Below are 24,514 nucleotides of genomic sequence, written 5' to 3'. Positions count from 1 at the left end.
ATATGTATCCCACACAGATCACGTTCGCAACCCAAGCGTCCACTATACACTGTTTCAGTGTATCTGAAGAAGTATGCATGCACACGAAAGCTCATACCAATAACAGTAGTTGGTCTCTAAGGTGCTACTGGAAGGACTTTTTTTATTTTGTTTCAACTACAGCAGACCAACATGGCTACCTACCTGTAACAAAAAATAACAGGTTAGTGTTCCCAATCCAGGCTCAGCACCCTTGGTTTGATGACTAGCTCTCCCTGCATGGCACCCTCCACCCTCCAGTGCCCCCTCAGCAACTTCAGTCCTTGTTTCGTTCTAGCCACATGATCCAGAATTGGTGCAATTTATCCTGCGGATGCTTAGCAACTTCAGTGTTCCTCCCTCTCCTCATCTTCCCTTAGCAAACCCAGAAAAGGAGCAGAGTGTTTACTAATGAGGAGCAGAAACAATGGTAATAGTACCCAGATGTAGTAGTAGTCTTGGTAGTGTGTCTAGGCCTAATGACAGATGGGGTGCTGGTTACTTGCTGTTAAGCACCTGGTGTGCTTTTACCTGGTCACATCTCATCTGACTCCTGAGCAAGCCTACTCTGTCCGCTGTTTTAATATATTTGCAGACCTTGCTTGTATCTAGTAATAATAATAAAAAATTTTTATTTATACCCCGCCCTCCCCAGCCAAGGCCGGGCTCAGGGCGGCTAACAAGCAATAATAAAAACAAGTTGAATGATTACAACTTAAAACAAAATTAAAATACAACATTAAAATATTGAAACATTAAAATATTAAAATGCCTCATCACAGGAGGAGAAGGAAAAGAAAAAAGAAAGAGAGGGAGGAAATCAAATTGGTTCCAAGCCAAAGGCCAGGCGGAACAACTCTGTCTTACAGGCCCTGCGGAAAGAAATCAGATCCTGCAGGGCCCTGGTCTCATGAGGCAGAGCGTTCCACCAGGCCGGAGCCAGAGTTGAAAAGGCCCTGGCTCTGGTTGAAGCTAATCTAACTTCCTTAGGGCCCGGGACCACTAGGGTGTTGCTGTTTATGGACCTTGAGGCTCTCCGTGGGGCATACCGGGAGAGGCGGTCCCGTAGGTACGAGGGTCCTAGGTCCTAGTAGGGAATATGTAATGCAGAATGAGCTGAGGCCTCTAGTTGTTCTCTTGATAAGAAAAGAAACATGAGATACATGTGCTAGCTTTGTTTTGTTTCCTTTTGTTAGTATGCATGGGGAAAAAGTTAGTTGGATTACTAGATCAAATGGTGGAAAATGCAGTTTTTCTAACTGCAAACTGCTTAAAGCACTGGTGCTGCAGTCCTACACCCTGTTGGGAATAAGACCCAGTAAACTCAATGGGACTTACATCCAAGTAAACATGTGCAAGGTTGGGCTACAGAGTTGTTCTTTTCTAACATAGTTTGAGAAGAAAGTGACTTGCACATTTAAAACAGGAAAAGAAAAGGACCCAATCCACTCAGTCCTCAATCTTGCGCAACCCCCTTGATATTGCACAGGAGCCACCTTTTGAAGCAGACAACCAAGATCAATCACTAAATCATTTAGAACGTGTTTCAGAAGAACACTTTGATTTATATGAAATATCTGATCTGGTTATATTCCATGTAAAAAATAAACATCTATAACATTGATTTTCTTCATTAGGCAGATAGATGGGATTGTTTTCCGGCTATCGGGAGGCTTTTAGCTTTCTGCGTCTTTTCCGGTTTGATTATCTGTCTACATAAGTGCACTCCCCTGAAATAAAACTCTCTTCAGGCTTCCTTCCAGTATGTAAATGGAACTGAGAATCTGCTGCATTTCCTGTAAGCTGTGCAGGTTTCTTGCTGCTGCTTAAGTGGAGCTTTTTCTATGGGATTGCTTCACTCTGTTCATAGCTCATACTTGCTAGCTATGCAGGGCAAATTAAAGTGAGTTATTCATGTTAATTAGAGATGAAATATCCACCAGGATGTTTTCCTGGGCAAGCTGCACTGAAATCCTACATTTTAAATTGTACTTGAACAGCTGCCATTCATTTCAATCATTTCATTTTAGGAGAGCTTCCCAATGGATTGGGAGCCATCCTCCCTGCACCCGCCTTTTTGCTGTGTTCTTTAGAGTTTAGATTTCAACCTGATCACAATCATATTCACTTAGAAGTAATTATTCCTAGCATACTATGTTTTAATTGTTCAAAGCTCTGCACATATATTGTCTCTATCATCCTTATACCAGCCCTGTAAAACAATGCTGTTACCTATAAATTAACAACAGTAGCTGAGGCAGAGAAAACAGAAGCGCACGCTAGACCACTTGCATGCAAGGCACCCCCACTACTCTTTGGCGCTCCCCAATAGAATCATAGAGTCGTAGAATGGGAAGGGACTCCAAAGATCATCTAGTCCACCCCTGCAATGCAGGAATATGCAGCTGTCCCATATGGGGATCGAACTTGGAACCTTGGCATTATCAGCACCACGCTCTAACCAACTGAGCTATCCAGGTTGACCCAAGAATAAGAGACATGGCAACTAATATTTGGGTGAAATCAGGCCACAACTTGATTGACAGCAGATGTAAGGAGTTTAGCATAGGCATTGGGTAGACCCCGTCCCTTCTGGCCCGCCTGCCAGAATAACTTATGGGGTCAACTGGAAATGAGGGAGTCCCCGACCTCCATCAAGGGGGAATGTCCCTACTGGATTGCACCTGGGGAGTGCTGTGGCCCAACAAAAAGTGGCTGCAGAGTGGCCTATGTTATATACTGGAGGGGCTGGCTAAGCCTGGTGACCCATGCCTGCTTGCAAATTGCTGATTAGGCGAGCAGGTGGGGCCAATTACCCAGGCAGCAAGCTCGGCTCAGAGGCTTCCTTTGCTGCCCAGGAAACAGTCCTAGGGACCTCCCACATCAGATCCTGGCATGCTGCGGAGTGCCAGTCTGCAGTGGCTACAAGAGAGTGTGAGTGGACTTGGTGAATTCATGGCTGAGATGAGATTTGGACTCCAGATTTACCAACTCATCACCATACTATACCAGCTCCCTTGTGTAACCCCACAGATGTTCAGAACTGGCCCAGGGCATTTTGCTGTCTGATGTGGAACAGCAAATGACACCCCCAATTGAGGTGCACAAAAAAATCCCAGAAGCATGTCTTCCTAGGAGCAGAAGTACAAGAAAACAAACAAAATACCTAATATGTTGTGTCCTTTCACGACAACTAAGGCTGTGTGCGCACAATACCTTTAAAGCACATTCTTGGCACTGTAGTTGGTTAAGAGTTGCTGGGAATGGTAACTCTGTGAGGGCTAAACTACAGTGGCCAGAATTATTTGCAGGAAAGAATTTTCTTCAAATGTGCTTTGAAGGTGTAGCATCTGTACAGCTCAAACAGCTGCTTGAGGCAGCCACACCACTCGACCTAATGGTAGAGCCAGCCCTGTAATGTATGTAGCATTAGTCAAGAAACATGCCAATTTTTGTTTGTTTCTTTTATTTTAGGTGTCCTTGGTGGGCTTCTTATTCTTACTTGGTTTGTACATTTCATCTTTAGCATCCTGCATGGGAGGTCTGTATGGAGCACCCCGAATCCTTCAGTGCATCGCCCAAGAAAATGTGATACCAATACTTGCATTTCTTGGACGGGGGGTATGTAAACATGGAACACAGACTAATCCGCCTTTTCTTTACAGTACACAAAAGTTCAGACAAGCATACCTTTGGTTTATCTCACCAGAGTAGTAGCTAGCCGCTAATTGAGTTTCCAGAAGCAGAGGGATATTTAAATCTCCAGTCAGTCTGAGTAGGAAGCACTGTAATCTTCCAAACTTTGTGTAAGAGAAAACCCAAACTAGCTTCTAAACCATGAACTTTATTTGGAATGGACCCTCATTCCACATTGTTCGTACCTCATCTGCTACCTCTCAACATATTCTTGCATCTTTCTTTGCCAAATGATTCTCAAGCTCTTTTGTTGTTTGTTTTAAGAGGGAAGGCCTGTGGCGAACCCTTTCTCTCTAAGCTGGAATTCAGAAACACTCTAGAACACAGGCACTGTTTAAAGTGAGGGTCCACATTAAACTTCTAAAGCTAATGCATCGCAATGTTTCTCTTTGATCTGACAGACGCACTTGCTGCCTCTGTTTGTGTACTTTTTGTTGTTGTTTACAATTAATAGCTGCTGAGCAGGGACAGGAAAGGGATTTGTAATGAAAGTGTGGGGAGTGAGCTAACTCATTCCTCCCCTGGTGTGGCTACAAGAAAGGAGATTCCGACTAAACATCAGGAAGGACTTTCTGACAGTCAGAGCTGTTCGACAGTGGAACGGACTCCCTTGGGAGGTGGTGGGCTCTCCTTCCATGGAGCTTTTAAGGCAGAGGTTGGATGGCGATCCGTCATGTATGACATACTTGAGATTCCTGCATTGCAGGGGGTTGGACTAGATGACCCTCGGGGTCCCTTCCGACTCTACAATTCTGTGAATTCTATCTGCAAAGATTCTAATCAGATTATTACTCATACATAACAATATGCATATTCTTTCTGTTCTAACTATAGAAAGGACCAAACAAAACCCCGGTGGCTGCAATCTGCTTAACAAGCCTTATCACCATGGCCTTCGTTTTCATTGGCCAAGTGAATGTTCTCGCTCCAATTGTCACCATAAACTTCATGCTTACCTATATTGTCGTGGATTACTCCTATTTCTCTGTCTCCATGAGCTACAGACTTCAGCAGAGCTCCAAAAGGATACTGAGAGAGGATTCCAAGGCCGTGCTCAGCTGTTCTCGGCCTTTAATACTGGACAAGCCATCCTGTTATGGATCAGGTGGAATAATGCAAGGCCGATCCGATGGCACCTTGCTAGAATTCACAAAAGACATGGATCATATTTTTAGGCCTCCCGGCCAAGACCCAGGAGCCAATCTTGAGGGGAAAGAAAAGGACATGGGTGTTAGCCAAATGGCCAAGTCGAGGAAGCAGAAGAAGGCAGTCAAACAAACGTTACAAGACAGCTTTCTCTTGGATCTTGGCAATAACATTGCCTCTACCCAGGATCTTTGCAGTGGTGACCTGGAATCCAGTGACAAAAGTATGCAGAGCTTTTCAGAGCTGAATCACCAGGATGAAGAGAGTTCTGCTGCTGTAGGATCCAGGCGGAAGCAAGACCAAGACAGAGGCCAGCATTTTGAACAGAGGCAGAAAACTGCCAGTCACCAAGTGGAAGGTAACAAGAAGCACAATTAAACTTACCTTTTAAAATGAAGAATATTGCTGGTACTCCTCTGTAGGCAAGGATGGAAATCGGTTTTACAGGGTCAGTCTGTCAAACCTGGCAACAATTTATCCTTTTTTTATAACTGTAGAGTCTGTTTTAATGATTCACAAGAGATTCTCCTCTAATTTGCCTGTGGAAATGTTGCCCAGATTTAATTCAGTGCAGGAAGATTTACTATTTACAGTGTACTGTGCCAGTAGTCTACATATGAATCCTTTCACTGTGAGATGTATCACAACATTTATTTTTACCTTGACGTGGGAGGTAATTGCTTCCAAAAGTTAACATCCTAAACATCAACTCTCCATTCTTTACAAGCAGAAATGATTGTGGTGGTCTTCATCAGATAACTCTGATTGTGGTCTAGAAACTGAAATTGTCCAGTTTCATGCCCGTATATTTTTCCCTTTCCAAAATGTTGCCTTCTGCATAATTGTAGTGTGAAAAGGACCTGAGGCATGCAGCGTTCAGTAGCTAAGCTCAGCAAAAGCTCTCCTTACCTAAACAATCTTATTGGAAGATCTCATAACTTGGACTGCTGTGTTATCTGAATGTGAATACATTCTAAATTCTGTGACCAGAACTAGTTGTAGCATAATATATTGCAGTTGGCACAAACCGTGTTTCCAAATAATTGGAATTTTCATTTTCATTTTTGCAAGGAATATAGTAATAGGAAAGGGATGGAGAAAGGAGAAGAGCTGGAGTGCTGGCCAGCTGTATGTTCTGCATGTATAGTGATATATTTATGTTCCTCTGAAACCTTGGAGCTTTTCAGGGAAGCCTCATGCCAAGAAGGCCACTCCCTCAGCATCTATGTGAGGAGCCCCCTCGTTGTCTTGATTGGCCAACAAAGGCTGGACTGTAGACAGGAACAAAAACATCTGTTTAGTAGTGAGGAAATTGTTACCTGAGCCTCTACAAACCCCTCCTCCAGAGGATCTGCCATTGAAGAATCTCTTAATTTTAGCCCCATTCTTAACTAACCATCTTCAGTAGGCTCTCCTTGCAGAGATTTTGTCTCTTGAAGCAGACTAGTGCTTTCCTGGGACTTTCACATCAGAGAAGGAGAAAAGTTAGCCTGTTGTTGCTAGAAAACTTCAGAACAACACAGCACCTGATACTTGAATTGTATCCTCTGAAAGCAATAGGTTTTTGGGGGGTGGGAGGGAGAAGACACTGAGGCTGGATTTGAACTTCTGACAGAAGAAGGAAGAAGTTTTGTTTAGGCATAGTGAACTATGTGATCCCTATCAAGGACACTTGAGTGCCTAGGCCTGATCCTTCAGAATCTATCCATTGTTCTACTGTCTCTCTCCTTCTGTAGATTTAAATGTAAAACAACAAAGCCAAGAATTAGAAATTCAGAAAATGCCAGCGTCCTTCTACTCCAGACTCTGTGACCGTTGGGTTTCCCTTGTTGGTGTGAGTTACTCTATAATATTTCAAACCTTTCTTTAGGATAATAAGCAGGCAACTAACATTACTTACAGATCCATAGGGATGCTTCAAGCTTCACAGAAAAGGCTTCATATATATGATGCAAGAGAGTATGTTTGAATACGAAGTTTTAATCAGTATAGGTGTTGGGTTGGAAACCTAGGAGGAAACAAGAAGTAGCAAAAAAGGTAATGCAATCTGGAGTGAGATGCCAGGACACTATGAGATGCTTCAAATTAGGGAACTACAAAATGAACCAGCCAATTAGAGTATAGCATCACCAGGAACCTGTCCACAATTGGGTAAGATGGAACCCAATGGAGTTAAGATTTCAAAGTTGTTGTTTTTCAGTATGGATACAAACCTACCTTGTGAACAGTGATTTAGGGGACTTTAAAAGGTGAGTATACAGATGTGGTGTATCAGCAACTATTAGTCTTGATGGTTACATGGAATTACCAGATTCAGAAGCAGTATGCATATGAGATGCCCTACTTCTGGGCTTTCCAGAAGCATCTGGCAGGTCACATGATTGGAAACATGATGCTGGGCTACATGGACGCTTGGTCTGATTTAGTAGAACTCTTGTGTTCTCCTGCCTGTCACTCAAACTAAATGGAGCTAAATTTTCAGCTGCTTTTCCCATTTGGATCACCATGTGCTATTTGAAAATTCTAATTTAGACTAATCACATGCTCAGACTGGCATTTGGAGAATGTGGGTCATGTAATTTGCTTCATTCTCAAAATGCATCTTGTTTCCCATGCCACTGAAGACTTACACATTAAATGAGAGGTTATCCCCCACCTCTGCTAAGTACCAGAATGGGTTTTGTGGCAGGTCCTGAAAAGTTGTAAAAAGTAGGGTGAGACTTGGAAGAATTATTCTAAGCAATTTGCTCTCCTTCAGATTGCCTAGCTATATTTGATTTTAAAATAAAGTAAACATTCTGAGGGGAAATGGCAGCGCTAGTTTCTGTACCCCAGAGTAATCCTACATTTTCCATTTTCCAACAGGCAATAGGATCACTTGCAATTATGTTTGTTATTCAGTGGATCTACACTCTTGTTAATTTGGGATTAGCAATTATTCTATATTTCTACATTGGTCAAGTGAGTCCAGGGCTACCACCTGGTAAGTGTTTTCACTTAGATCGGCCTCAGTTTCCATTATGTTTCAGTTGCATGAAAATGTCCCATCTTCTCATTGATGTTAACACTTTTTTATTTACTTGCTTATTTTTGTAGCTTAGACTATCAAAGGTTGTTGGGGTGGATGATGATGATGATGATAAGAGCATTATCAATCCAATTGTAGCAGAAGAAATGTTAGGCAGATAAAAATGCAGTTACACTTTCCATCCCTTTATTGATGTAACCCTAATCTTCCAATGCAACCCATTCTCTTGCACTGCTTCTGAAAGACCCTGAGACATTGGGAAGTTTCAGTGGAGATGAATTTCATAATGATAGGAGGAGAACTTTTCTCCATTGTCTCTTCCTCTCTGAACCTGGCAGTGTCTGTCTGAAATGGAGGTCCTGAGCTTAACTGCAGATTACATGTATGGTTTTGTTGCAAGTCATAAAATAAGGTTCTTTGAATCTGGGATGAGGAACCTGTGAATCTCCAGATGTTGACTACAAGCTTCTGTCATTCCTGACATTTAGCTTGGTCTGATGAGAGACTGGGTGCAGCAACATCTAGGGAGCCCCGCAGGCTGCCCATTTAAATAGTTTAGCTGCATTTAGAATGATCAGGCTCGACTAGTTGATACCTTTCGCAAAATATTTTAATTTATTCTGTTGCACCTTCGTGGAATAAATTAGGTGGAGTTATTGCCTTACAGGAATGTTGTTTTTAAGATGAAAATATAAGTAGGTCATATCCATTCATAACCTCCCATCCACCCGTCTAGATAAATCCTCCTGAGAAAAATGCTTCGAAGATTGGAATCTCAATAAGAATCTCATTAAATACCAGAATTTCTGACTACAAAGCGGAAGCCCCTTTGATTTATGAAGTAAAACATGTTAAATATTCAAGAAATGTAATCTGAGGAAATACTCTTTAAGCTAAAAGAGTATTAAAAGAGTCTGTGCATGTCAGGTGTTTAGGAGTTTTGTGTGTGTCTGATTTAGAATGTAGTACTCGATGGCACTAAAATAGCAAGTACCACAGCCTATCGTAGTGGTTCCCAGGCTTTAATTCAATTTCACTGACTATGTCTTAAGATGTAGCTCCCTGATTCTTTTTAGAGATAGTTTTGTTCTTACAAAATACAGCCACAGAGGAAGCAATTTGAGAGGAAGCAATTTGAGGTGAACTGCAGGGGCAGTTCTTATCTTTTCACCTCAAGTCACTCCAGGGATGGCCTACTCAAACCTGTAGAACGTTGACATGTGTTTTACTCTGGTTTTTTAAACTTACAATTGATTAATTATTTTTGAATGTTTAAAATTGCTGTTTTTACTGCCTTTTTAATTTCATTGGTAAATTCTTTTTGTAAACCAGTTTGAGGGTTGTTTGTTTGTTTGTTTTACAATAAAGCAGTACATAAATTTTATTAAATAAACAAACAAACAGCACCACCCAATATTGCCCACACTGAGCAGACTTTACCTGCGTGGTTGCCTGCATGTTTTCTTGATGGGTAAAATGCAGCTTGTGGGAGTTTTTTTGGTAGAAAAGACTTCATGATCACCTTCTTCCCTCCACAACAGCCCCTTTTCTTTCAAATCGTAGTCTCAATGACTCCATTTTGTAAAAAGCAAATCCCCCCCCCCCAAAAAAAAGGAACCACAGATCTGCATGTCAGAACATAAGGAGAGTCCTGCTGGCTGGGTATACTCAACCATAGGAGATATAAACCTCTTACCAAAATACCAAGGAGAGCAGTTTGAGGATGTAGTGCCATCTAAACAAACCAGGGTCAAGCACAGGGAATCACTTCAGGCCAAATATGTGGTGCAGAGTCAGGCAACAGTTCAGGGTCAATACCACAGGGAGTCTGGACAAAGTCTAGCTAGGTTTGTGAACAAGGGGCCAGCAACTTGAAGGCTCAAGAGGGAGACCTTATATACTCGGCCCCACTAGATCTCATCGTTCAGGGATTCCTTATTCATAAGATCCTGACTCTGCGTTCATAGACACATGCCATCACTTTCCAGGCCTGGACCTTTTGGCACAAGCATGCTTTATGCATGTATGTATGTATGAATGACAGTCCTTCACCTGAGGATTACAGGGCAGTTTACAATATAAAAGCACAAAAATACAGTGGTGCCTCGCAAGACGAAAAGAATCCGTTCTGTGATTCTCTTCGTCTAGCTGTTTTTTCGTCTTGCGAAGCAAGCCTATTGACGGATTAGCGCTATTAGCAGCTTTTAGCAACTTATCTGCTTATCGGATCAGCTGATAAGCGGATTAGCGGCTTAGAAAAGGGGGGAGGAGGAAAAAAAGCCCGCAGGAACTCGCAAGACATTTTCGTCTTGCGAAGCAAGCCCATAGGAGATTCGTTTTGCGAAGCACCTCCAAAACGGAAAACTCTTTTGTCTAGCGAGTTTTCCGTCTTGCGAGGCATTCGTCTTGCGGGGCACCACTGTACATAACATAGTAAGGAACGAAAGCAATACCCCCTTCTGCAATTTAAACGACCATAGTTTGTTTAATTAGCCGAAGGCAGGGTGAAAGAGGAATGTTTTTGCCTGATGGCTAAAGATAAGCAGGGAGCCACTGCAGAAAAGGCCCATTCTCGGGTTGCCACCCTTCAGACCTCTCATGGAGGAGCCACATGAAGGAGGGCCTCAGATAAAGATTGAAGGGTCCATGTCAATTCATATGGGAAGAGGCAGTCCTTGAGGTATTGCAGTCCTGAGCCATTTAAGGCTTTATAGGTCGAAACCAGCACTTTGAATTCTCCTGGAAACTAAATGGCATCTATGCTCAAACTGTCTTGCCCTCAAGTGCTATTTACAGCCTGCAGTCACTGATTCAATGACTATCGCAAAGCCTTAATTTGAGGAGAAATATGAAAAACACATTCCCACCATTATTAAACCTTTAAACTTTGGGCCAGCTTGGATTAGTAAGGATCAATGCAGAGTTTTAGATTATGTGTCAAGTTATTAACAGGAGTTTATCAATAGTGCAACTTATTTTGTCTTTTTTTTTTTCTACAGGTGTAGCAGCCAACTTCAGCTTTTTCCAATGGATAAAACAACTTTTACTTAATGCCTGCAGGTTGGTGTTAAGTAGGAAAAGAGACGTTTCATATCCTTAATTAATTTGAGATTAACAGTGCAGTCCTATCCATGAGTAAAAATTAAGTTCCATCGAGTTCGGTGACACTTAATCCTAGGTATAGGATTGCAACCTAAGTTATTTAGATCTCAGATATATTACAAAATACCACAAGACATATTTCTCATAAGCCATTCAGCATAGCTAATTAAGTAAAGGCCAAGTCATTCTTTCTGCCCTGCTTATAATGAATCTTGGCTCTCCTACAACCCACCTGCTAAATCTAAATGGCACCATACCAACTATAATCTCACTTTTAATAGATTCTGAGGGAGCAAGACTTTTGCTACACTTCCTAAGGTAGGGTTAACTGCACCACCTCCATTTTATCTTCTACATTGCAGAGATGCATAACATAACAGCTTATACCCTACTTATTTTTCAAAATGTCCAGTTACATCCCCCAGAGCCACTGAAACATTGACAAACTTGAATGAACAGAGGTGCACTTGAAGTGCACTTAAGTGCCTTGTACGGTGCATTCTTGAAATGCACCAGCAGGTAGTACAATTACTTTATTGATTCTGATTCTCTGGTTGAATGAAGAGCAACTCCATTGTGTCCACAAGGAACCAATGAGGGGGAAGGAGGAAGACCTTAAAATTAGTAGCGAAATATGGGAGAATATTCTGGCTAGTCATCGAGGTCTCCACAATAATCCATATTATATTATGGATTATATATTATGATTGTTATTATGGGATGTATTTTTGTGTTTTTTTGTATTGTAAATTATCCTGTGATCTTTGGATGAAGGGTGGTATAGAAATATAATAATAATAATAATAATAATAAGAAGAAGAAGAAGAAGAAGAAGAAGTCATCAACAGCTACACTTTGTTGGATTTAGAGCTGTATGCACTCTTTTATGGATATGTGTGTGTGAATAGCTATAACATTAGTTTTATAAGTACTTGCACTACCATTAACTTTGCCATATTAAGAGTAGAATTATATATCACATACAGTATCATTCTGTGATCATTGTACATAACTTTTTTTCCTACAAAATGCAGCCACTGAGGCTATAGTGGGGGGGGGGGTTGTGGGTGAGGAACTTTTTAAACCTTTCCCTCCAAGTCATTCTCTTGCCAGAAATCACCCTGACCAAACCACTCATTTACAGAATTCTGAACTTCCCTAGCTGTTTTGAGTTAGCTTCTCTGGCAGGGGTACCGAATGACTCCCAACCAGATAGCATGGTCAATGGTCATGGATGATGGAAACTATAGTTAAAGAACATCTGGGGTTGTGGGTACCATATTGGCTACTCTGCTCTATAGGTCCTTCTCTATGGTCATTTGCTGCTTTATGCTTTCCCAGACTCTCCAAGTGTTCCCTCTTTTGTTGTGTTTGCTATTGCTGCTTCACATGTTGTAAACACTAGCTGTGTACTTACCAGATGACATACAGAGCAAAGAAACAAAGTCTCTTACCTATTGCCACCTGTTCTGGTAAATATAATATTAATTTCAAATAAATTTACAAACCAATGAAATAATAAGAATCAAACTAACTGAGGGAAACCTTCAATTAGGGTTTAAAAAAACAAACGAACACAAGTTTAGGATGCTAGAAATATGTTCTTACATTCTCTAACCCTGAAAAACGCAGTTTCAGCTTCCTTCAGTTTTTGTCAAAGAATTATTGCAGTTGCTCTATATCCACAACATAACGTGAAATTGCCATCATCAGAAACCATGTCTCTTGAAATACAGAAGAGCATCATAGATGATTAACACATATCTTACCTTTCTTTGCTTGCCATTTTCCACATCCCTTATGTTTCTTCCTATAGGAGTCCTTGTTTATCTTTTCATTTTCACTACTTTGCATAAGTTCATCTGTCAGCAGGTACTTCTTCTAGATACAAAGGAGGACAGCAATCTTAATGACTTTTAGTAATTTTGTAGAAGAGGGCATTTCAGCAGGTGCAACATTATGCACCCTTCCTAAATATCTGAACCTGCCAACTCCCACATCTCTACAGTGGTTACAGGAGCCCCTTTCCATTTGATCAACCTATATCCCATGCTGCTCTGTGCTGTATATCTGGAACAACCTTCCTATCTAGCGTTCCCCCCCCCAGATGATCAGTTTATAATGCAACAAATATAAAGTTTCTCATTTGTTGATAAGCATCTTGATATCTTCTCTTAAGAAAGTGCTTCTGTTTGGGGACTAAGCACTCAAATTGCAACATCCTGTTAGGAAAATGCAGTTCTTATGCAGTTAGAAGAATATAGCAATTTGAAGCGCTGTCTGGAAAGTGGTAGCAAGGGTACCATCAGATGTGGTCCAGAATTTCATTGAGGATGAATAACTTAACTCCCCTCTCCCCAACATGCCTTTACCATATTCTTTACCACTTGCCAAGAGATGTCTTTCATGGGATTAGATGTTAATTAGACTCAAAGCAAAGTGTGCATCTGACCCTTGTCAATGTTAGTCTCTTAGCAGCTAGTTTTCACTTTGAGAAAATTGCTAGCATTTTTGTGAGTTCAAGATGTAACCACTCTGGGGCCACAACTGGTGGCACGGAAACTCCCATAAGGTGTGCCTCTTGCAGTAGGAACATGTTACAAGTTTTTTTAGGGGCTGTATTTACTCATTCCCTCTATATAGCAAAACTGCCCTAGTTGGAAGCATTTATACACATTTTAGTAATTCAAAAGGCCCTAATGACATTAAGGGTTTACATGCTACTGCACTTCCCACAACAGTTTAAGAAGGATGCTTCTGCAAATTAGATGTGAATGCAGTTGAGATTGGTCTTAAGTACATTTAAATTCACATTCAGAATATAAAAGTATAATTTTAAAAGGCATTGAATAAGTGCTTAGCAGTCTTTTACGATTTTGCTGAAAAACAACAGATGTGCAGGATGAATTTTCTGGGCCTTTTCATTCTTTGAATTGTTGCATCCTAACTGGAAAGCACTAAAAGGAAACGAGCAGGCATTATTTTACATGAGCTGGTCTTCAGCCATAAGGTATAGATTTAATTGGACCAAACATTAGTGCAGTTTTATATACCTGGAGCATTTAAAGCAATTGGGAAATAACCGAAGAGACGCAAGTGTATGTATTAAGGGGGGAAACCTTCACTGACCATTTAAAAATAAAACTTACATAAGGAAAGAGTCTGTGATGAATTTTGGCCAAACCCTCAAGTCATAAGGAAAAGTTTGCATTCTTTCTTCAAGTGCCGTGTCTTTGTGCATAGCAGAGTGGATTCCTTTTCTCTTTCTCTTTTTTTCTATTTTTGTTTACACAGTTCAAGAGTGCAGCTGCAGATGTATTGGGAAACAATGGGGCATCTGAAGGTTCTGCGTTCCTTTTGTTTTTCAGGGGAAAGCCATCCCCGGAGGAGCGATTTGTTGTGACACCGTCCCTTGCAACAGTTGGCATGGAGACCACTCAGCTCACAGAAGAGAATACAGATTTTGCCTCCCGGGACCGCTACCACCATTCCTCTCTTATCACCAGAGAAGAGTTTGTTAATCGGTTCCAATGAGAAAGCAACATGCCCATTCAATCTGCCAGCCAATTAAAAACACTGGCCACAGACACACCACTTGATTAAAAGGCTTTCCCTTTTAGAACCGATTTTAATGAATACTGAAACTTCCAATTAAAGGAGGGAGTCGGGGGGGGGAGTTTTAAAGCCTTGGCTTCTTCTTTTCTCTTCTATTCCGCCCCCCCCCCAAAAAAAGAGTTTTGCAGCTTTCCCAGAACATTGGGGGTATTTGTGTCCGATAACTCCACAGTTCATAATTTTTCTTTAAAAAATACAGTTTTATAAAGTTTTCTGGTTTTGTTGTAGACTGTTTATATGACACGCTTAATTCTAATATGTCCATATCTTAGCATGTAATTCAGAAACCCATAGGTACAGGATACCAGAAGAATGAAAAAGGGAAGCAACAGTAGTCTTCAGTATAGGTAGACTCAGCAGGTGAGTTGCTAGACAACTGAGCTTTGGACACACAGTTTTGTCAAACTTTAGCGGCCCAGAAAGATCCAATGCTAAATCTATATGTAGTGCCCCTTACCCATGTAGTGTGAAACAAGACAGCCCCGTATCAGACACGTTCTATGCAGCAACTGAGAATTTTTTCAAAACATTAAACCATCAAAGCTTAAAATGAGGATTGCGTGTTGTGATCGGGCACAGAAATCAACTCAGAATTAACAATAAGCTGCATGCAGACAAGTGATCAGGCTGGCAGGAGTGCTCCCTAACCTTTCTCTGGATCAAGCGTAGAAACCAAGCAGGCCACCTGAGGAAGGAAGCCCCCCATCTCCACATTCTGCATAGAAGTGCAGTGGGATGTTAGAGGAGGGATGGAGCTCCATTTCTGCCAGCTACCAGAACATTGTTGTACTTTTGTATGCGCATTTACAAGGCTGACTTAGAAACCCTCTTGACAATTTTTTTTTAACCTGGCTGAGTGCTTCTGACCCTTAAGTCTCTACCCCACCCCCAGCTACTGTGTCTATCTACCGTTTTTGATCTACTGTTATAATGATACCTGATGGTTGTGTGGAAGACAGGTCATCAAGAGGAATCATGTGTTACATGGACTCAGACTGGAGCAGTACCAGAATTCGGTATCATGGTGCTTAGGGTGGACAACATGAAACATGCCCCTGCCGCCAAACCAACCTCTTACTTTATGATGTGAAAAATTAACAGCAGTTGTAATAAAACGTTAAACAGCAAATATATTTCCAGGTCTGAATTAATCGACTCAGTTAGTGGGTACCCATGGATTATTTTCAGGAGCTCTAAGCTTCTTGTTGACTCTGGAACTGGGAGAATTGATCTGGAAGCTGTAGTGCAGAATGCTGCAGCATGAGTGTTGACAGGAACATGACCCTATAAGCATGTAGCTCCTCTCAGAAATCTGCGCTGGTTGCCTATTTGCCACTGGGCCAAGTTCAAGGTGTTAGTATATAAACATGGGACCACTTGTAGGGTTGCCTCACACAATATATGCCTATTCGACCACTTTGATCTGTAGAACTGGCATTGTTGGCAGCTGCCATGTAATACAGTGGTACCTCGGGTTACATACGCTTTAGGTTACAGACTCCGCTAACCCAGAAATATTACCTCGGGTTAAGAACTTCGCTTCAGGATGAGAACAGAAATTGTGCAGCGGCAGCAGGAGGCCCCATTAGCTAAAGTGGTGCTTCAGGTTAAGAACAGTTTCAGGTTAAGAATGGACCTCCGGAACAAATTAAGTACTTAACCCGAGGTACCACTGTACTGCTAAAAACATTTTTTGTTTAAGCAAGCTTATCAAGACACAAAGATTATCACCTTTTTAGCTGCTGTTGATTTTAATCTTTTGAATATTTATAATACCTGTTTTCAGCAACAATTTTTGATGTTTAGTTTTATATTGTTGTAAACCACCTGGAGGGTGGTTTGTTAGTTTGTTTACAATCAAACGGTATATATATTATGTTAAATAAAATGAATAGAGGAAAAACACAGGAATTTGCCTTATACCACATCTCATTATTGAGTAATTCTTGCACAATATTGTCTGTAGTGACTGGCAGCTGCTCCATGGGATTTTGGGATGGAGCTTTTCACAGCGCTACTTGCATATTCCAGGGATTGAACTTGGAAGCGTTTGCTATGCTTCCCCCACCCCCACACTACAACTCAGCAACAGCACCTCATTTTATTAGCTCACTTTATTTGCATTCCCACTTTGCTTCTAATGGAAGAAAAGCCAGTCTTGCCAGCTAATTCAAAAATATTCTACACAAACTTCTGTAATTCCACCCCTGCCAAATAATTCGGCTTCTGCTTTTACTTGCTTTTTACTTTTCTTTCACTTGCTTAAATAATCACTCTCACATGTAAGATAATAAGATACTGTGTCTAATTAATTCAGTTGCCAATTTTATCATTATTCCATATTTGGAGTCTTCGCTGGAGAACTATTAAACTTGTTTGATGCTTGTCAACTGCAAATGTGGGTGAGTGGTGTGTTTTGATTTAAACTTAATCTTCCACAAATTGCAAAGGATGAATAAGTGGCATGTATGAATGAAATATATACTTCCCCTCCCTTAGATCTTAGGGCAATTCATTGTTTCTTTTTCAGAATGTGTTCTATGCAGAAGCAAAATGTTGATGGCAGAAGGGAGGAATGGTGATTTTGCTACCATGTTTCATACTACAGTTATTCAGCTGAGATGAATGGTACGTTGCAGAATTTTATGCTTAAGATATTTGTGTCATTCTGCTTGCAAGAAATGATTGCATCAAATTTAAAGCAATGTTGTTTTCTTAATCATGTGGACCATTCAAAGCACATTTGTGCTACAGGTGACATCACTTCCTAATAGTGATGCTCTGCGTTTGGGATGTAAGCATAAATTCAAGAGCAGATTACATTGGTCCCAAAGCTAAGGTCTTTTCCAAGATAGTGATATGCCTTTCATAATGCCCAAACCAGTGTGGTGGAGTCAGTGGTTAAGGTTTTGAATTAGGACCTGGGAAATCTGGATTCAAATCCCCACTCAGACAGGAAGGCTGGATGATCTTGCAATAGCCACTCTTTCTCAAACTAACCTACCTCACAAAGTTGTTGAGAGGATAAACTTAAGAATTCCTTGGATATTTTCAGTAATTAACACTACAGTGGTATAGGATGACAAATGTTTAAGAAGTTAACAATGATAAAAAGCTATTTGAATTCCTGCTCTTTAAATCTGCTTCATTCTTCTCTCTTGTTCGTTTCCTTTCAAAGATATACATACATATTTCTCTGAAATTATTACTTTCATTGGCTATGTGTTTGGCACACTGAAGTCTTATATGTTCCTGTGCCAATAACCTCAAAAATACCTATTTACTTATCTCCTGAAAACTCTACATGCAATTCAATTGATTGACTGTATGCCAATTCATCCATGCAGTTTCTTCCTTTCAATCTGGTTTGTCCTCTTGGAAAGAGTTCAAGTTATTGTTGCAGGTGGGTGATTTTACATGGTAATCCAGGTTGCAAGGGTAAAATGACAACATGGCAGGCAGAAAGTAAAAAAGTTAGGGGCGAGTTTTGGAAAATGATTCCAATTTTGAGAAGCCATGTAAGCTGCTAACCTTAAATAAAAGAAACTTCGTGGTGCTACGATGCCTGGCAGTGATGACCATGCAAAATAAAAGATGGGAATGAACTAGAATTGTTTTCTAGTGATTGTAGTATTATTCATGCATCTAGGGCAGCACAGATGTTAATAATATGAGCCTGTTTCAGTTCCACCTTGGCAACAAATTATTTAGAGTAAAGATGAGGGAGAAAATAGATTTAATTCTCATGAATGGGGAACCTATCTCATTCCCAAAACAACATGCAAACTGAAACATACTTATCCTCCAAAATTTTGTTTTAAAATCCTCCAACCACAAATAATGTGTACATAAATGCATATACTAGGGGAAAGTGTGCACAACATGAAAAAGTATGCAATATTGGGCAAAACCACATATAAAAATGTGTGTACTGTATTAGGAGAAATATATTCTAAACTACTGATAATTCTTCATGAGAACTTTTATAAAAATAAATCTAAACTGATGTGGAAATGTGAAGAACTGGATTTGCCAATCCATAAATTAGGGGGCCATAGGCAGCTGGGTGTTCTCTCAGCCTCAAGTTTCCATTTGCAATGAAAGGATTTTAATGCCAAGCCATTGTATGTTGATATAAGGATCACTGAGATAACGGCTGTGAAGCTCTGCAAGCACTATACAAGTGCCAAGAATTATTTTATTGCTGTGAGCTCTATAAGGTAAAGTAGTTCTGGAGCAACAGTAGTAGTGCTATAAAGATATCACAGCTTACCTTGCATTGGTTTCCAATACAATACTGTAAAGTTAGATGCAACATCTAAAGCTTTTTTCAAGTGACTTTGTGTTTTTGCCATGCATCTTGCTTAGTAGCATGACCAACTACTACAAAGAAACATAAGCAAGCTAAATCTCTTAGCTTGGGTATGGAGGATGATAGTAATGGTGTCTTTGCAATGGAATCTCACTGCATTGGGCAGGATAGTAGAATGCCATGGAGAGTCAGACCATTGGCTCATGAGGATTGTCTACCTGGAGATACCAGGGATTGAACCTGGGACCCTCCTGCATGCAAAGCAGATGTTGTTGTTGTTTAGTCGTTTAGTCGTGTCCAACTCTTCGTGACCCCCTGGACCAGAGCATGCCAGGCACTCCTGTCTTTCACTGCCTCCCACAGTTTGGTCAAACTCATGCTGGTAGCTTTGAGAACACTGTCCAACCATCTCATCCTCTGTCGTCTCCTTCTCCTTGTGCCCTCCATCTTTCGCAACATCAGGGTCTTTTCCAGGGAGTCTTCTCTTCTCATGAGGTGGCCAAAGTATTGGAGCCTCAGCTTCAGGATCTGTCCTTCCAGTGAGCATTCAGGGCTGATTTCCTTAAGAATGGATAGGTTTGATCTTCTTGCAGTCCATTGGACTCTCAAGAGTTTCCTCCAGCACCATAATTCAAAAGCATCAATTCTTCGGCGATCAGCCTTCTTTATGGTCCAGCTCTCACTTCCATACATCACTACTGGGCAGATACTGTACCACTAAACTATAAGGACTTCCCCTAATGCAACCTCCACCACCTCTTTCTCCTCCCAAGCTGGCAAGAGTCCTGCTCTCTCCCCTCCCCTCAATGTTGTAAATGTGAGATAGAAAACAGAATGGAACAATTGTGAAATAAAAGTTTGGGATAAAAGAAGACAGGCAATAAATAATTACCAGCAGAAGTAAGTTTTATTTATTGCTGGAATGAATGAGGAGTATAAATTTGATGAAAAGCAGATCAATAGTTTGAAGTTTTTTTCTTTAAAAATATACACATGTTGTAAGGTCACTTTAATCATTTATGTGGTGCCATAATTTGTAATGCAATGTGTTTTTAGCTTATAAAGATTTTGGATGGAATCCTAGACAGCTACAGCACCTGTCTGGGGCAGGGATATACTTATTCAGCCAGAACTGCTTGGGGAAGGTTTTTTTTACTGCAGCCAGTCACTTGGCTGAAGGAGCTGACAAAATGCTTTTCCATGGCTATCTAGAATTGTGCCGTCTGTGTCTTTACGCATGTGTCTTGTATTTATGGTTCATTTATAAAAATAAATTGAATGCAGGTTTTACATTCGACAGTGCAAAAAGCAGCTTCATTGCCATGCTGAAGAGCACCTGAAGATACTTATCACCATGTGAACTTCTGACAGGTCCTCTTTCCACATATCAGGGTCCTTACCTGCCCAGACCCTGCCCTTTGCAATCCACATTGCCTAGATGCCACAAATTGCTCAATCCCCGCCTCTTCCATGAACTAAGGAACACCCAACACCACCCCCACAACAAACAGCTTTCCAGACTGCTACTGGATACCCCTCTTCATGCAAGGCTTGTGTGTGTGAAGGGTCAGGGGAAATTCCCCGGGTCAGCATTACACCCCACTGATTGCCTGGGCAGATTCTGTGATGGGGCTTCTGTTCAGCAGGAAGCTTCCTGTCCTAAGTTAAAATTTCCTGTTTTCAGGCTTTTGCTTTGGGGGAAAAAAATATCCAGGGTCTTGGGCCTGTTGTGCTCCTCCATACCAGCTTTCTAGGTGATGTGGAAGTTCCCTAATGATTTTGATAATCCGGAAACCCCGCCTGCTCCCCCCCCCCCGAAAAAAGTTTGGTCTACGGATGCCCTCTGTCCTTTTGAATCTCCGGCTAGGACCATAGCTGTGGAGAGAACCACCCGAGCCGCCTGCAAGGGTGGGGGAGATGAAGGCGGGCGGCGCGCTGGGGGCGGAGGACGGAGGGAGGGAGGGGAGCAGCATCGCCCGGTGATGTCAGCTTCTAGGAGGAGCCTTGCCCTTGTGTGCTTTTACTTTCAGGCTCCGTGCAGTTCGCATGCGGCTGTGAGCCACTCGGCTGGGGCTGCTCTCTTCTGCCTCCCAGATCAGCCGCGCCTCCACGATGAAATCCCTTGATCCAGCGGCTTCGCCACGGACCCGGGGAACTCCGAGAGTAGAGGCGGCTCCTTTCCTTTGCTCGGGCTCCCTTTGCCTCCCCGCCCACTGAGCATGGTGCTTACAGCAATTATTATTAATTATTGTTATTGTTATTATTATTATTCACCACCGGGCATGTGAAGCCCCGAGCATCATGCCAGCAACGTGCACTTTTCTGATCCATCAATTCTGCCTCCTCCTGCTCGTGGGACTGCATCTCTTTGTGGGATCTTTCCCCCTCGCCTCCCCGTCCTCCTCCTCCTCTCCTTCCTCCTCCTCTTCCTCCACCACCGATCGCTCCCGTTTCGCCACGACGGGGCCGCGGGGATCTACCCCTCCCCAGGAGGACTCCTCTTTCTCGGCTGCTTCCTTGCTGCTTCGCAGGGCAAAGGAGAGCCCGGAACCTTCCGCGGCATCTGTCGGCGCTGGAGACCTGGGTGAGTAAGAGAGCGAGAAGCGGAGAGAGGGAAGCTCGGGGGGGATGTGTGTGTGTCCGCCCGCCCGCCCGCCCACCGCCACAGCAGCTGCTACTCCGGGGGGGGCTTAGCTTCATCCGGCACATTTCATCCCGCCTTGGACGGGGGTGGTGGTGCGTAGAGGATTCCTGTAGACGGATTAGAAGGAACATGCCAGCCGGCCGATTTCTGCCTCTCTGCCACCCCCTCAGCATCGCCACCACCAGTTTTCCCTTTAGCAAAAAAAGGAGCTCTAGTCCGGTGATCATTCCCACCCATGTCCCAGCAGGGGTTGCGCGTCAAAGGAAAGCCACTTCTGTCGGACAGCACCGAGTTGTTGTTTTTGAAACAATAACAATAAAAAGAACTTCTGTTATTCGCCATCTCTTCTCTCTCCCCCCCTCCAACCTCCTACTCTTAGGACTTTATAGGGATCCGGCTTTGGGGGATGTTCAAGTGGGGCGCAAAGAGAAAGGTTTCTTAAGCGCCACTTGCAAGCTGTTCTGCTCCTCGCTTGGGTCGGGCTGGTGGCCCCATGTCGTTGGCAGAAGGGCTTGGGACACTTGACTATGGGAGAAGGCGTTGGGAGTCCGGCTACTGAATGAACGGCATGATGGATTGTCCTGTCAAAACTTGACTGGGTTTAATTTGCAGATCTAACGAGGTTATTTTGTGTGAGAGAAGCTGCCCCGTTCACAATTAATTAATATCTAAAGACCAAAACAAATATTATTATTACTACTAGTAGTAATGTATTATGCCTCTAGTTAAGACTTCTGTTGCAGTAAGTAAAGATAAATAACAGGCTTTCCAGAAAACAAGCTGCTGGAAGTAATGGAAGAATGAAAAGAATAAGAAATAATACATTTGGGCTTGATAGGTGGGTGGTATATAGAAACAGTTGGCTATTTTAAGCACACTGTACAGAAGTCTATAGGTAAAATAAGTTTGCAGAGTTCTGATGTAGTAACTTGATTGGCTAAGATACAATCCTATACATATCTACGAGTATGTCCTATTGAACTTGGTGGAATGACCTTCAATCTAAGCAAAGATGCATAGCATGGCACTGTAAATGTACCTTGTCTCATTGAACAAGGGTTCTCTCCCCGCCCCCATTACAACCAGTGTTTCTCCAGTTGAATGAATGGAGGCTTGTGTAGGGAGCAGAGTTTGGTTAAATATTTTACTTGTAAATTACATTGAGCCAGTTATAAACTGTTTGGACACTTGTGTTCATGATTTTCTGTCATTTCCTAATATTAAATTGATCAAAGTCTTTTCAAGAAGGATTTTTTTTAAAAAAAAGGATGATCATGATGAAAGTTAATGTTATTGTTGTTGATTATGATAATTGCCACAAAGCAGCTGATAATGAATGCAAAGAATGCAAAATAAACAAAAGTAGAAAATGCAGATAAATGTTAATTTGATTTCCTGCTATTTCTATAACTCTATAATACTGTAGAAGAGAGCAAGCAGGAGCCTGGCTCAAGAAAAGAGCAATGAAAAACTGAATAGTTAGAACACACACAGACTTTTACATATTTATTCAGTAGTAAGCCCCGTTGAGTTCATGGGACCTTACTCCCAGGTACATTTGAATCTCTGGATTCAGGGTCCCATCACTTACCTGGAAGAAAGCCCTATTGAACTCATGTATAGGATTGCACAATCATATGAATTAGACTCTTCTGAGACGTATGTATTGCAAGAGTGGCATGAAATAGATTCTGCTTTTCTTTCCCAAGTTTATGACTATCAAAGCATGATTAGCATATATTTAAGGAATAAGCATTCTCAAGTCATATATAATTCAGGATTTGAATTACAAGGGGGGTGGCTTTACATTTTCCGCCAGTCCTCTTTGCTAAAATTGGAGGGAGACAAGAGGCTGGGACTCACAGATGTCATAAAGGAGAGGGCTTATCTCTTCTCCCATCATTTGAACACTGGTGCAGACGTTAAAAGAAACTTAAAGCATGCAGCAGAGGCATCCCCTCTTTGCAACTCTTTCCACACCCAGCCATATGGAGATTCTGAAACCCAGAAAGAGGCAGTAGCACTTGAAGAAGGAATGAAAGGAGCAGGCATCCCCTAGCTGGATCAGTTGGAGTGTGTGAATACTGTGATACAGGGACGCGGACTTATAAAAAATATTGGGGGGCCCCGGGAAAGCTCATGAATAATAAATAAGCTCATGAATATGCAAATAAAGTGGCGCCGCCTCCTCGTGAGCGAATAGGGGAGAGCGTGCTGCGCCTATTAATCAGCTCCAAAGGAAATTGGGTGGAGCTTTTGCTCGGGAGGGAGGGCAGGAGGCATGCAGCCCGACCCTCCCTGTGCATTTTGGGCTGGGGGAGGGGCGGCGATGGCGCTCTGCTGGAGGGGCGCCGGAGATTATTGGGGGGGCGGAGCCCCCCCAAACGAATTTTTGAGGGGGCTCGGGCCCCCTCAAGCCCCATGGAGTCGGCGCCTATGCTGTGATACATAGAAACTTTGGCCACTGTGGATGCATAGAACTGCATCTCATCTGAAAAGGACTAGAGGGGTTTGGGCTGCAGTCCTAACCATAATTAGTAGGGAGTAAGCAATGTTGAACAAGATGGGAGTTCCTTCCAAGTGAATACACACAGGGTTGTGTTGTGTAACATAAGGTTTTCCCAGCTGGTGTGTCTCATCATCTGCTAAGGTGATGCAGAAAGTCTGGCTCTAGGGTGTGTAAATTATTGGAGATGCTGCAATTTCCTTTCTACAGTACCGTACAGTACAGTATCTCTGCCAGCCACTGTACACATGGCATCATAAAGATGCAAGGGCAAGAGTTGTGATTTGACTCTGGGTGGTGAGGATACGCTGCAGATCTGCGGCATTCGGTTTACTTTCTATGCTCTGGAGATTACTTCAGAACCTTGTGCTAAAGCAGAGGTCTTCTATGGCTAACTGCAAAATGTACAAATCCAAAGGCAAGTTAGTTTTGACTAGGGTTCACATG

The 24,514-nt window shown here is 42.1% G+C and overlaps 2 protein-coding genes across 7 annotated transcripts in view; both read left to right on the top strand.

Moving 5' to 3' along the window:
• The window catches only part of SLC12A8 (solute carrier family 12 member 8), a 71,393-nt gene extending 54,894 nt beyond the window's left edge, over positions 1-16,499 (top strand). For 5 of the 6 annotated variants that reach the window (XM_083489460.1, XM_083489461.1, XM_083489462.1 and 2 more), the window contains exons 9-14: positions 3,493-3,639; positions 4,549-5,218; positions 6,597-6,694; positions 7,726-7,843; positions 10,888-10,948; positions 14,359-16,499. In XM_083489460.1, coding sequence (XP_083345586.1) covers positions 3,493-3,639; positions 4,549-5,218; positions 6,597-6,694; positions 7,726-7,843; positions 10,888-10,948; positions 14,359-14,524 — 1,260 coding nt within the window. In that variant the 3' untranslated portion in view covers positions 14,525-16,499. The remainder of the gene's footprint in view (positions 1-3,492; positions 3,640-4,548; positions 5,219-6,596; positions 6,695-7,725; positions 7,844-10,887; positions 10,949-14,358) is intronic. The other variant, XR_014522509.1, reaches the window with a different exon arrangement.
• Positions 16,500-20,875: 4,376 nt separating this feature from the next.
• The window catches only part of HEG1 (heart development protein with EGF like domains 1), a 61,607-nt gene continuing 57,968 nt past the window's right edge, over positions 20,876-24,514 (top strand). Inside the window, exon 1 of the mRNA XM_083488407.1 lies at positions 20,876-21,501. Within this exon, the coding sequence (XP_083344533.1) occupies positions 21,219-21,501 (283 nt within the window). The 5' untranslated portion in view covers positions 20,876-21,218. The remainder of the gene's footprint in view (positions 21,502-24,514) is intronic.

This window comes from Podarcis liolepis, assembly GCF_965112155.1.
Source record: "Podarcis liolepis genome assembly, chromosome: 1".
Classification (NCBI taxonomy): Eukaryota; Metazoa; Chordata; class Lepidosauria; order Squamata; family Lacertidae; genus Podarcis; species Podarcis liolepis.
Note: the sequence above shows the minus strand (reverse complement) of the source record. Positions and strands in the feature narration are given on the sequence as shown.